The sequence below is a fragment of the Thamnophis sirtalis genome, unplaced genomic scaffold (assembly GCF_051295495.1).
Source record: "Thamnophis sirtalis isolate CommonGarterSnake01/CBP01778 unplaced genomic scaffold, rThaSir2_p1.2 scaffold_12, whole genome shotgun sequence".
In the NCBI taxonomy this organism is placed as follows: domain Eukaryota; kingdom Metazoa; phylum Chordata; class Lepidosauria; order Squamata; family Natricidae; genus Thamnophis; species Thamnophis sirtalis.
In genome coordinates this window covers 51745547-51759711 of record NW_028261392.1, presented here as the reverse complement: position 1 = coordinate 51759711, position 14165 = coordinate 51745547, and the positions used below count along the sequence as shown (strand labels likewise).

Sequence of the window (14165 nt, the reverse complement as noted above, 5' to 3'; positions counted from 1 at the left end):
TCTGTTCCCCCTTCTCTGCTTGTTAAACAGACGACAGGCAAACAACTTAAAAGGAACTCTCTTTATCAGTTCTCAGCTCAAACTGGCTGAGAGCCCAAAAATAACATAAATAAAGTCTCAGACTAGATAACAGAATAGCAAACAAAAACTCTTACAAGCAATGCACTTCTCCAAGTGTCTTCTTGAATCAGGGTTACAGAAAACAAAGCACTTTTCCAAGTGTATCTTACATAAACCATGACTGATGATCAATCAATGTTGAACGAACCAAGGAATGTTGACTCCTGCAACTAGGGCATGGCACCATCCGTCCTTTTATCCCCAGAATATGCCCCTAACGAGCCCCAGCTGCATAATTAATCTTGCATCCCGAAAAGACTCACAGAAGACTGCTGCTGAGTCACAACACTATCCCCCACCGCAGGGCCCTTTCCCCAGGTTCCGATGGTCTGGATGCGGTTGGAATATGGTGTCCACAAGATGACCTGCACCCATTTCCCGTGGTGCCTTTTTCATGAGTCCCAAACCTCTGGAGGCATAGCCCCCCTGAATCGGAACTCCTTAGGTATCCAGTGGCCACCATGTTTCCTTCCGCCCTTCACGGCGTCAACACCGACTCAAAATGGCCTCAGTCAGGCCAGCTTCAGGGTTGACAGGCAGCTCCCCTTAATTGAAAATGAGTTCCTGGAAGGAAAGAAAAGAAAACAGAGAGGTTAATTGAAATATTGACTAACCTCCTCTTCCCTGCACTGGAGGTTCCTATGGCTTATGGGGTACTTCTCATGGAACTGTTAGCCAACCTATCCACCTTCACATCCCAGCTCTTGACCCATGTAGCTTCAGAGAGTAGATATCTCTTCCACTATATCCTATTATGATTTATTTTAGTATTATTTTGTATCCTATGACTATCACTGAGTGTTGTGTCTCATTTATGATGGTGTTTTATGATTATGATCATGATTTATCACTTGTTGCTTGTAAGAACACTGAGAGCTTATGCACCAGAGACAAATTCCTTGTGAGTTCAATCACACTTGGCCAATAAAGAATTCTGTTCTGTTCTGTTCTGTTCTATTCTATTCTATTCTATTCTATTCTATTCTATTCTTTATTAAACCTAATGGTGCTGGCTTTCATGACATTTTAAAAACTTACTGTACATTTAAACACATGCAACAGTCTAATAGTAGTTACTGCACAAATTACACAACATAATCTATGCCAAGAGGCACTACATTGGTAAATTTTGTAGAAATGATCTGTGAAGTGTCGCCCTTAATAGAAAAAGGCCAGCATAAGTAGTTTTATGAAGCTAGAATACGTGGATTAGCATTTGGATCTGTTTTTTATACAACATTGCTTGTTGTATAACTTAGCCTTAGTTAGAAACAAAAAGGCAGTTTAGCACTCAATTTCATTCCATTCCATTTCATCATTGTCAAAAGATGTCTCATTTATTTCTGTCTAGGTCCAATATCCTACATCCAACATTATATAAGTTAAGAGCTAACCATGTAATGTGACTTCTTTGTAACCAAAAATTAATACCCTTCTCTAAAATTTGCTGGAACAGAAGTGATTTCACAGGGAACATGAAATGTATTCCAATGGCAGAGATCATTATATCATCGATTTTTTTCCATATCCTATTCTGAAATTGTACTATCCCTAAAAATAATGTCCTCTCTAATTGAGACCTGTGGTAGTTCAAAAAACAAAGGAGTTTGGTAATACTATTTTAGTCTAATAATTTTTATTAAAAGGTATAAGCTTTTGTGAGCTATAATTCTCTTTATCAGTGCAATGGAGTGGATTAACTGGTGTAGGATTTAAATTGGAATGGGTGGGTGAAGGGGGGAGAAGATGGGGGGGGCATAAAATTACTCCCCAAAGTAAATATAAAGGTAAAAGAACAGAATGTAATTGCTGTTAGTAGATTACATGATGTCCTGCAGTCTTAACACTCTTGAGAAAAAAAATACAAAATCTATATTTTTAAGGACCTATGAAAGATCTGACAAACATTATGAACAAGGCTGGTTAGGCATTCTCCTCCAGCCTTAGACAAAGTGGTCTTGGAGGGCAGTTCTCAGTGATCCATAGAAAGGGAGTATTCACAGTAACCTAAAACAGCTAATCGGAAAGTTGGGCAATTCCCATCCCGATAGCATCAGTATTGACATTCATTGGAGAAGTAGGCCAAATTGTAATCCATGGATACAAGAAGGGAAAACCACCTTTAAATTAATACCTATGGATGATTCTTCATCCCAACCTCATATGTGGGCTGGGTATGAATCAGAGCAAAGTCATGAAGATATGGCAGAAGAAAACAGTGACTAGGTCATATTAGAGGAAGAGCTCTAAAGGGGAAAGGTTAGAGTCTGAATGCAGAAGGTAAAATAGAAGGAGGAAAGGATATTTTATGGTGACTGAAGAACTGAGGGAAAACCTTTTGAGGTTCAGGCCCATTGTTGCAATGGCAGTAAAGAATTCCTTATGTGACTGCCCTATTTTCTTTCTCCTGCTATCCTTATCTGTTGCAGCCAAAGTGGGTCTGTATTTGCATTGTCTCATCAATGGAGGGCTCCATTTAGAGGTTTGGGCCCAGAAAGCTTTATTGATTACCCTACACACACATATCAGCCATTATAATAAGGATGTTGAAATTGAAATTGAATGTTTCAAGTTTTTTCCCAGCTTTCCAGAACTGTTGAATCTGCAATGTTAATTTCACCTGAGAGCTGACCATGAGAAACTCCAAACATCACTTTTTAAATTTTTTTTCTATGCTTTGTTTAATACGACATAAGTCAAAAGAAGAGAGATGATTTGCACAATAGCTAGCTTCTTTATTATTAGTGGAAATAACCTCTATTTGACTTCTTAATTAAACTTTTTCTGATACCAGCTGATACTATGTATACTATATATGGATGTGTTAATGCAATCTATTTAATGGGGGAAATTATAGATATTTCAAATTAAAATTTCTTAGAAATTTGAATAAACAGCAGTGAGAGTACCACTTCAAATCAATAGGTAGTTGAAATATGTACATCCCTGTGTCCACTTCTAAAATATTTCACTGGAAGAAAACAAACTTGAAGGATATTATAAAGTTATATCACTCTCCTTAAGATTTAACTTTAAAAAAAAAATCCTTATCAAGTAATATTGGTGGAATCAAGGAGCAATAAACTCGTATGTGATAACTTCCACAACTGACAATTTATTTTGCTCTCTTTTTTCATAATCTGACCTTTTCCGTCTTCTAGACTTTGACAGCACCGGTTCCATTTGCAGGTGAAACAAGCTGTCAATGCAAAGCTCCTCATGAGAAGCTAACCATTGCTCAGGCCCATCTTGGAACACCAGGTGAGTCTGCATTTTAAATTAATTTCAGAATGGATTTCAACTACATTAGTCCAGTGCCTCGACTTCCCAGCAGACTGGCCTTTGTAGTCCCAATCTAAAGCACTCTTCCCCCATCTAAGGCATACCAGTTGGGAAAACTGGAATAAAGTACAGGTAGTCCTTGCCATACAATGTTTTAGTGACTGTTCAAAGTTACAGTGACATTAAAAAGGTGACTGATCATTTTTCACACTTACAACCATTGCAGCAGCATCATGATCACTTCATCAAAATTTGGATGCTTGGCAACTGGTTCATATTTATGACTGTTGCAGAGTCCTGGGATCTGAGATCACATTCTGTGACCTTCTAACTTTATTTTTATTGTTTGTTTTGTTTTTAATCCTATGTTAGCCACCTAGAGTTGTTATTTACAGTTTGGACAGCCATACAAAATAAATAAATAAATTAAACATCTGAACATATTTAAAAGCAGCTCTGTCAATATGCAGATTGAAACACCTCAGAAACAGATGTTGGGTTCGGCAGGGGTAACAGTAATAGCTCTGCTATTCCTTCTGGGTCTCCTGCTCACTCTTCCCTTTTGGAGATGACAGAGGACTGTATTCTACACACAATTAGCCAGATTAGTTTGCTGCCCTCACAATCCTGTCCCATAACAAATTCAGCTCTCTTTTAAGTGGAACAAGGCAATCTATGATCCCTTGGATCATCTTTTCAAAGATATTTCCTTATCAGTTTCCTCAATGCCTCAATTGTTAAAATTACAAAACCTGAGATAATTTTTGTGTCATAAAATGTTGTATAAAATTTGCCAAATTTGAACCGCATGGAAGTCATGGGTTCCAGATTTTGGGCACATTCTGTAAGTTATCCCATTTGACATACTTTGGTTCAAAAAGGTTTGTCCTGTGGTGCACCATATCACCAGTTGAAGGTTACTGGAAAGAGAGTTTTAGTAGTATATAGATGAAAACGGACCAAGAAAGAAACATTTGAGTTACAAATGTGTGCATGTTTCTCATTTTATTAGAGTGCTTTCTGTTTAGTTCTGCTATATAGAAGCAACCCAATTATATAAATATCATTCATAAACATTCTTTCATCTGGTAATTTATGTCTTTATTAAGGAAAATCTCTTAGAGCTAAATTCACCTTCTAGTGATAATATTGTACAAACTCTATGAAACAGAGCAATGGAGCAATCTTTTCTTCTGGGATGCAAATTAAATTCCCAATTTGATCTAGGGCCATGGAATTTCTTGGTGATCTTCTATCCAAGTAGCAACCCGGGCCTGACTCTCGTTAGTTTTTGAGCCCAGCCAAGACCAGCCAGTCACTGTTTTTTTGTTTTTGTTTTCATTCAATGAAAATTTTGTAATATGGCCTTTTTTAATTGGGCTAAGTGGTTCAACCCTGCCTAAATCTCTCCCTTGTATTTCTGAATAGATGTAGCAAATGTACCATTATAATCTGACTAGATTTGAGATTAATATCTGGTTTAACATGGAAATTGTTTCTTATTTTCATAGTGGATAGACCTGTCAGAGTCTATGCAGATGGAATATTTGATCTCTTCCATTCTGGTCATGCAAGAGCTCTCATGCAAGCCAAAACTCTGTTTCCTAATAGCTACTTATTAGTAGGAGGTAAGCCTGATATTTGAACAAAGATTACTTTTAGACTGATATTCTATTTGACAAGCCCAGATTCTGTGAGTTTTCTAATTTTAATTTACTGAAAAGCAAGATTTTGTAACCTTTTCCTAAGAAATAGTAGGAAAGAACTAAAGTGCTTGCAAATATCACATAAACAGTTTGTCAATTAATAAAGTAATTTTTCTCTGATCCAGAAGATCTTTGTTCTGTTTATAAAGCTCACTTGTTGCCTAAGACTTGTAGAACCTATGAACTGAGATAAGAAATAAATAAATTTAATATTATATATGATCAAGATCAGTTCTGGATTCTTCTTTCTCTAATATTAAAAATACAAATGTGGAATGGAGCCTATTGAATGTCATTTCATCTAAATTTGTATACTGAAATATAATTGCTTTTTCCATTTGTTTGTATTAAGAAAAGGCTATTGAACAACATGTCCCTATGACTGATATTGATTTTTCCATAAAAAATCAGAATAGTAATATCCAGAAAAAAATGCCATGAAGAATGTGGAAATGCTGATATAAAACAATAGCCATGCTAGCTTCTCTCAATTTCATTGCTATCTCTGTGTCTTGAGACAAATCTCAGTCTGTCCAGCTAGTACTGCAAAGAGAACTGCAAGAAAAGATTCACCATTCCACAATTGAAAACCTTTGGTACTTGCGTCTGAAAAAAGCTTACCTAGCAATTTTTCTGACCAACAAATCAGAGAAACAGCTATGCAACATAGGATAGCTTTTAATGTAATGCCCATCCAATATAAGCAAGTTTTCAATTAACTAAATGTGATCAAGGGATTGAAAATTGTTTTCCAGTTTTAGATTGCTACATTTTTACTTGGTATAACAACTACTGGCTTAAACTCTGAAAATAGATTTGAATAATTTATAGCCAAAGAGATGCACTGAATTTTACAGGGCCAGAGTTGTTACTCTTTTTGAAATCTTCTTGCATGTATGTCAGTTTGCAGTGATGATCTAACACATAAGTTTAAAGGTTTCACTGTAATGAATGAAGAAGAACGTTATGAAGCCCTCAGACACTGCCGCTATGTAGATGAAGTAATCAGAGATGCTCCATGGACACTCACAGCAGAGTTTTTGGAAAAGCATAAGGTATTTTTCTTTCTTTTTTTTTAACCTCTCTTCCATCAGCTAGTCTCATACTAGCGATGGTGCCAAATACTACATATATGTCATGTTTATAAAGCATGTTTATATAGCATGAAGTTGGACTCTAAACTGAGATGTCCTTTGCCACCATCCCTAGTATATTAGTTCTGCAGTTCAGGTTATAATTCGGAAGTGGTAATAATTATTTCTTTTTGCTTTTAGCTGTGATGGTAGCAATATTGAAAAATCTCCTTTCCTTTTCTTGTCTTCTTTTAGATGCTATGCATTCAGAATTTTAGAAAATATAATTAGAATTGGGGAAGTGAAAAAGAAGAACTTTTGATGCAACTATAATAAAAGGGAAAATATATTTTCAAACATCAACTCCATTTCAGTAATAACAATGCTAGTGCAACTGGATTAAAATCCTGTATGAAATCTTCTTTCCATCCATTTATCTGTTACTTTAATAGGCCTTTCTTGTAGCATTCCAAACCCCCAAATGTCCAAAAGAGTGTAGCATTTAGGCTTATACACTACCCAATAGCACTTTACAGTGCTCTCTTGGTGGTTTACAATATAAGCATTATGTGCACATTGCCCCCAACAATCTGGGTCCTCTTTTACTGACCTCAGAAGGATGGAAAGCTGAATCAACCTTAAGCTCTATCAGGATTGAACTCCAGACTATGGACAGAGTTTGCCTGCAACGCTGCACTTAACCACTACACAACCAAAGCTCCTAGTAACCAAATTAACAATACAGTTGCAGAAAACTGGATTTTCTCCAAAAGATTTATAAGCTGTATATACAAGTTACTTACATATTTTGGATGAAACTGTTAATAACTTTATTGATATGCAAGCATAGAACCATGAAAAATCATACTGGTTCATTAAATTGTAAGGTTAGCTACCCTTCACTTCCTATTACAAGTTTATGTCATCCATTTCTCAATAATATACAAAGTATATAATTAGCTATGACTGGTCTTCCACTTATTTGGAATAACTTTATTAAGTTGTAATATTAAGAAACATAATAGTAAAAATGTCATTAAAATATTCTGAGATAAGTTTTTTCTTTAGCATGATTCTTTAGGTTTCATCAAAGTGTCTATTTTGTATTACTGATGTAGTACTTAATATAATTGTAAACAGCTTAGATCCATGATGGCAAACCTATGGCACGGGTGCCCAAAGTGGCATGCAAAGCCTTGTCACCCGGCACAAACAGCCCTGCCTGTTTGTCTTCCAGGTTTCTGGCATGCATGTGTGAATGACAATCAGCTGTCCTTCACGTGTGCAGTAGTGCTGAAAACTGGTTTGTGCATGGGCACTAGCCAGCTGATCATTGGGCACGCATGCATGCTAGAACCCAGAAGTTTGGCTTTCCTGGAGTACAGCCCTGACGAACACGTTCGTGTGCACGTTATGTTTCCACGTGACCTTTTCAGCACTTTTCAGCTGAAAAGATTCGCCATCACTGGCTTAGATTCTTTAACTGATATCACATATACTATATAACTAAAAAGGTTTTGTACTTTCATGTGCTATACTGGTAGGCCTCGGACAATGAATGGAATGGAATGGAGTATGCCAATTCCATTCATAACCCAAGGATTCATGGGTGTGAATCTCATACCTTGAACAAGATCACTCCCTGCTTTCGCCTACTCATTCAATAATAGAATGTACGGCTCATTAAGTGCACATAAGGTATCTTGGGGTGGGGAAGGCCATGGTGCGGGGGATAGTGATAGAACAGGCCACCTACTTCAGACCACCCAAGGCCTCGCCCAAACCACAGATACCACATTCTCCCTCCCCTGTGGCCCCCACAATTACTTCCTCCCAGCCTGCCGCACTGGGTAACTTACCTTACCTCCTCTCCAGCTTGTTTCTTTACCTTCTTCCTCCTTTCTCATCAGCAAAGGACTTGACGAGGCCCCTGGTGACAAATAAGGAGGTCCAGAGGGTTGCACGGTCTTCTGGGCTTCCTTTTTTTGTCACTGGAGGCATCATCAAGCAGCTCGCCAGCGAGAAAGGAGCCCTAGAAGGTCCCATATGGTCCTCTGGGCCTCCATTCTCACCAACAAAGCGCTTGATGATTGCATTTCTTGAGGCTTCGGCAGCCCTTTTAAAAAAGGTAGGAACAGAACTTTGGAGGCATGCGCCCACTCTTCCGAAGCTCTGCTGGTGCCAGCAAAAGCTTTTTGTCAAACCCTACAAGAATGCAACCTCCCTGCTTGCTTCAGCAAGGAAATGGCAAATAGAGGGAAGGCCTGAAGGACCGAAGTCTTCCCTCCATTTGCAAACATCCAGGCTACAATTTTCAGAGAATAGAGGCCTAAAAGTGCAAGATCACACAAGATCAGTAGCACAAGATCTCACGCTATTAATCTTGCATGATCTCAAAGTATGTTAGGCCTCTGTTCTCTGTAAATGCACTGAAAGACTGAAGCAATGAAGCAGGCAAAGAAAGTGTAACAGAGAAGAGATCTTGACAAAGTAAGCAAGTTTCCACAGGCAAAGTGCCTTTGAAGACCCGGTGGGGTGGAGGGAATAGGCCGGGCGAACGTTGCAGAGTCTCGTCATTTGTAAGACCGAACAACTGCCATGGTGCTGCAAGATACATAATTTTGGGAGTTGTTTGTAAATGCTAGGGGGCATTTATCACGTAACTTCAAATGTTTTGCTAAGGAAATGCTTGTAACTCAGGGATTACCTTTACAGTGATATAAATTCTATTACAATCATTTAAAATATCTTTATTTAAAATTTGTTTAGTAAGTAAGGAAGTTGGGTTTCCAAAGTAAGGGACAATTTAATTTCCTTTTATTCTGTATTTTTAGATTGATTTTGTAGCCCATGATGATATTCCATATTCTTCTGCTGGTTCAGACGATGTTTACAAGCATATAAAGGAGGCGGGTAGGTACACTTTGCTGTTTCTTTCAGTTTCTTTAAGCTAACCTCATTATTGCCCCACATAACCATCAGACTGAAAAAAAATGTTTATTTCAGTGGACTTTTTAAAAGCTTAAGTTTTAAGACCACAATAAAGTTTTTAAAAAGCATCCCTGACAGGTGGCAAAATAGCCTTCCATTGAATATTGCCACTGAAGAGAAACCCATTACCTCTCTAGCTAATCGTTTCACTACTGAGTCAATTTTAATGATATGATATATTTCTAAGATTCAGTTGGAATATGCATTTCTGTAACTATTATTCTGCACTCTGGAATAAAATAAAACAACCTTGACTTTCTTTGTGTGACATCCTCACATATTTGAAGAATGTTGTAGTCTCAGTCTCTTCAAACTTTTTCTGCCCAACTTTTTCAGAGATTTTTATTTCCATTTCCCTTATCTTCTCTATTGCCCTTCTAGTTTCTTTGAATTCTTGTTGTTGTATGGTTCCCAGAATTGAATGCAATACTCAAAGTGGGATCTGATCAAAGTAGAAAAAGTGAAATGATTACTTCTTGTGATTTGGAAATGATTCAGACTTAATTATACTTGCTTGTTTTAGCAGCAAGTATACATTATACTGTTGATTCATTACCAATTCTCCTAAACATCATACTGTCCAATCTATGCTTAACTGACTTACTAAGAATGTCATGAGGTACTTTAGCAAATGCTTTGCTAATGTCAAAGTATGTTGGATCTATCACATTTACATACTTTATTAAAATTGTGTGTGAGAGAGTGCTTTCAACTCGCTTGACTCTTGGCAATTGGCTGTAACAGTCCAGGCAGATTTCTTGGCAGTAGTTTTAGAAATAGTTTGCCCACATCTTCTTTGTAAGGCTGAGAAAAGTAAGTGGTTCAACGTCACCAGTTTGTTTGCTGCCTAAGCAAGGACTAGAATTCACAGTCTCCCTGTCTTAAACACTAAACCAAATTAACTCTCATTATAGAAATGATCATATCCAATAACATGACATGGCATGACAAACAACATGGTGTAACATAACAACACGTTCTCCATAGCACCTGAGGACAGGACAAGAATCAATGGCTCATTAAACAGAGATCCTACCTAGACACTGTCAGAACTAACACTGTTAGAGAACAATTAACCAATGGAAAAGCTTGTGGGTACTCCATTGGGGGAGGTTTTTTTTTTAAAAAAAGATTGTACATCCATTTGTCCAGGATGGTAAAACAACTCCTGCCTTGAGCAGAGGATTGAACTATAAAATATAAGTAACATATTTCTTGTTTACAAGAAAATACTTCCTTAAAATACTTTCCTTATACATGACTTAAATGTGAAATGTTTTCTCAGTATCCTAGTTATTGTAATTGTTCCCAAAGTGATTGTGTTGCATAGGACAGTTGTCCACTTTAAGAGAGAATCACTTAAATAATCCAAGAAAGAATTTAAGTAGCTAAGCTACAAACATCTTAAGGTGTAGAGAAAGGACTCCAGGAAAAACAAAGTTCAGTCTATTTGTTTTTTATTGCACCATAAAAATACTAAGTCATCTTGCAAATAAGAGTTTGTAAAGCTTTTCTCTATATGGTAATTTGGGCTATTTGGACCAATGTGGGAGAGATGAAGATTTAGCAAGTTTGCATCCAGTTTTGATTGCCACAATATAAAAAAGATGTTGAGACTCTAGAAAGAGTGCAAAGAAGAACATGATGATTAGGGGGACTAGAGGCTGAAACATATGAAGAACATTGCTTGGATATGTCTAATTCAAAGAAAAGAAGGACTAGGGGTGACATAATAGCAGTGTTCCAATATATAATGGGTTGCTACAAAGAAGAAGAGGTCAACTTATTCTTCAATGCAGCTGAAGGCAGAACTAGAAGCAATGGATGGAAACTAGTCAAGGAGCAAACCAACCTAGAACTAAGGAAAATTTTTCTGACAATTAGAACAATTAATAGGTGGAACAGTTTGCCTTCAGAAATTGCAGATGCTTCAACACTAGAGGTTTTAAAGAAGAGATTGGACAATATGTGTCTGAAATGGAACAGGTGTTTTTGCTTGAGCAGGGGATTGGACTAGAAGACATCCAAGGTCCCTTCCAACTCTCTTATTCTGTTATACCCCCATGGGTCCTTTCAGTCCTATGATTCTATTATTTCTATGATAACTGTTTTGGAAATCCCTCAATTCTCCTTTTTATTCTTTTTTAAGTCAGGAACATTTACTTTGTTATTGGGAACTTAACCAGTACTGTAGGATATTTTAAAGATAGTATATAAAAGTAAATATATCTAGGAACTCCCTTAGTTTCCTAGGATGCAACTCAGCTTTTTCTGTGGTTCCAAATCTAAATCCTGCCCTTCAGAATGGTGAAACACATTCTTTGGATGGGGTGGAGGGAGAAGACTGAATTAAAACATTATTTGGATAGCGCTGCCTTTTCATTGTTACCCATAAGCATTTAGTTGTTTTGACTGAGCTGTTGAAATAACAATTCATTTATTTTCTTGTTTCTTCTGCAGATTATTTTTGTGAGATTTTGTTTTTCTGACATAGTTTCAGTGTTGGGCTTTTTATGTGTGCTTTTTCCTTATGATCTGGGCCTTTTCTAATTGCTTATATGTATGTGTAGTTTTAGATTAACAATCATTTGTTTAGTGACCGTTCAAAGTTACAACAGTACTGAAAAAAAGTGATGTACAACTGGTCCTTACACTTACAGCCATTGCAACATCCCCACAGTCACATGATTAAAATTCAGGCACTTATAAACCAGCACAGTGATGTGTGGTGAGGTTTATGGCTGGTGAGGCAAGTGGGCAAAAGCCGCCCTGCCGCCCCAGCACTATGTCCAACATAGAGGCGGGACGCCATGTCCGACATAGAGGTGTTCCACCTCTATGTCGGACATAGCGCCGGGGCGGCTTTTGCCTGCTTTCAAGAGGCAAAAGCTGCCCTGCCGCTAACTTTACTCCAGTCATGTAATGCGTTGATTGTGGTAAAACATTTAATTGCTGTTATTTTTACAATGGGTTAATGTTAACAGAAGTATCATCAGCTAAATAAGAAATGTGAGCTATATGTAGAAGAATCTATTCCAAAACACTTGAAGGAACTTCAACTGTTTTTGCTTAAACAAATTAACAAAAAATCATGTCTTCTTTGTGAGATATTGGAAAGATTCCTGACAGCAAGTTAATGTGTCTTAAAACTTCATAGCGATTTCCTTATATCAAGTAGTGAAATAATCTTTCATTTGCCTAGGGCTGAATAAGATGTATGAACATGTACTAAGGCAAAGGGGATTCATTTTGTTATAAAGTATAAATCAAAGGACATATGGGTTTGGCTCAATCAACTAATCTATGATTTGTTTCTGGCTTAACCTATTGTGTGAACACAGCAATTGTGATCTATAAATCCATAGTTTAGAACTGATCATGATGTATAAACAAGATGTGTTACATTAGTATATTATGCTAAGTAACTTCACATATTTTTTCCATTTTTTTTATTCAAGGGATAAAATATAAACTCACAGAAAATAACCAAGAACAGAACAAAACTAAACAGGACAAAATTGTTTGGGGGATTTTGTTCCTTGATTTGGCAGATATGCCATCTTAGCAAAACGTTTCAGAATCCAATCCTTAAACCTAAATCATAGTTTGCCGGTTGCCTGAAGAAATATAATCTGTTACTGAGATGGATTAGAACTAGTTAAACGCCAAGCCTTCCTTGAAAGGTAGGGAAACCAAGTTTCTTAAGCGTTTTGAAGCAAATATCATTTAAAGGTCTTACTTAACTCCAAGTGATCTTTTGCATATTGGGGAGATAAGTAGGCTAAAAACAATTCAGCCTTTTATTTCCTATCAATTCTGGCACAAGGCGATGGTTTAACCACCCCACCCCCCACACACACACCAATAGCGCGGAGGCTGAGGAAAATGAGAGCGGAGAATTGAGCTGCTCATTTTTCCGCAAACTGGTGGGGCAGAGGAAACAAAACGAGGAGTCTTAGGTGACAGCCCTTTGGAGGCGTCGCTTCTCGGGCCGAGCCCAGGTGCGTATGTAACAAAGCCCGTGGTAACATGGTTGCCACTGCAGCGCCAGCTGCCTGGTAACTGGGTCCTGCCCCTTTAAGCCGCCGGAGGGTGGGACAGAGGCTAAGAAATCCTTTCCACCCCAACCTCCGGCCGGTTCCTCCGGCGCTCCCGCGGGTCACTGGATCCTGGAGCCATCACCCTTTCCTTTTCCTTCTTTCGCGTGCTCACTCCCCATCCCATGTGGGCAGTGGAGGGGAAGGAGTCTCTGATGGCTGCAGCAGCAGCAGCAGAAGCGGTGGCGACGGCTGGAGCGCAAATCCGGGCAGCCGGCTCTTGCTCTCCCTTCCTCAAGCATGTCCCATTGCTGCTGGCGCCGCTTTTGGTGAATCAGGCTGGGTGGCAGGGCTCTTGCTATCACTGCTGCTGCTGCCGCCACCACCACCACCGGAGAGCTCGCTGTTCCGAGCCGCGCTCATTAGTATGGCCAGGCCCGGGGCGGCGGCATGCACTTTAAAGTGCCAGTGTGCCTCCCGGCCACCAATCAGGACATGTTTTGCTCTATGGCGGGCCGTGGCGGCATGGCTTTAAAAAATAAAAAATAAAAAAGTGCCAGCCCATGTGCCAGCAGAGGTGGGTAAAAATCACACACACACACACACACACACACACACACACACACACATTACTTATAATAAAACAAATTACAATTACTTACAAATAATTTTGAATTCTTCCCCCCTGCCCCCTCCCTCCGACCCACATACCTTTTCCAGCTGTGTCAGTCAGAGGATTTCAACTCTCCTCTTGTCCGCCACAATGAAAATGCAAAAAGAAAAAGGCAACAGCTGGTCTAGCCAGGCTAGGATAGTTGCTGCTAGAGTCACCACGTGAATGACTCTGCTTGTTTTAAAAAAGCCCCTAAACAAAGTGCCCTCTGCAGGAGGAGGCGAGAGAATCACGTGCCTCCTTTCGATAAGGAATTTTTCGCCTTTTAACCCTTGCTTAACTC

General features: G+C 38.5%; 1 protein-coding gene across 1 annotated transcript in view; it reads left to right on the top strand.

The window, feature by feature from the left end:
- PCYT1B (phosphate cytidylyltransferase 1B, choline) overlaps positions 1 to 14165 on the top strand; it is a 61841-nt gene that overhangs the window by 10406 nt on the left and 37270 nt on the right. Inside the window, exons 2-5 of the mRNA XM_087726528.1 lie at positions 3282 to 3381; positions 4914 to 5030; positions 6012 to 6163; positions 9016 to 9094. Coding sequence (XP_087582654.1) covers positions 3282 to 3381; positions 4914 to 5030; positions 6012 to 6163; positions 9016 to 9094 — 448 coding nt within the window. The remainder of the gene's footprint in view (positions 1 to 3281; positions 3382 to 4913; positions 5031 to 6011; positions 6164 to 9015; positions 9095 to 14165) is intronic.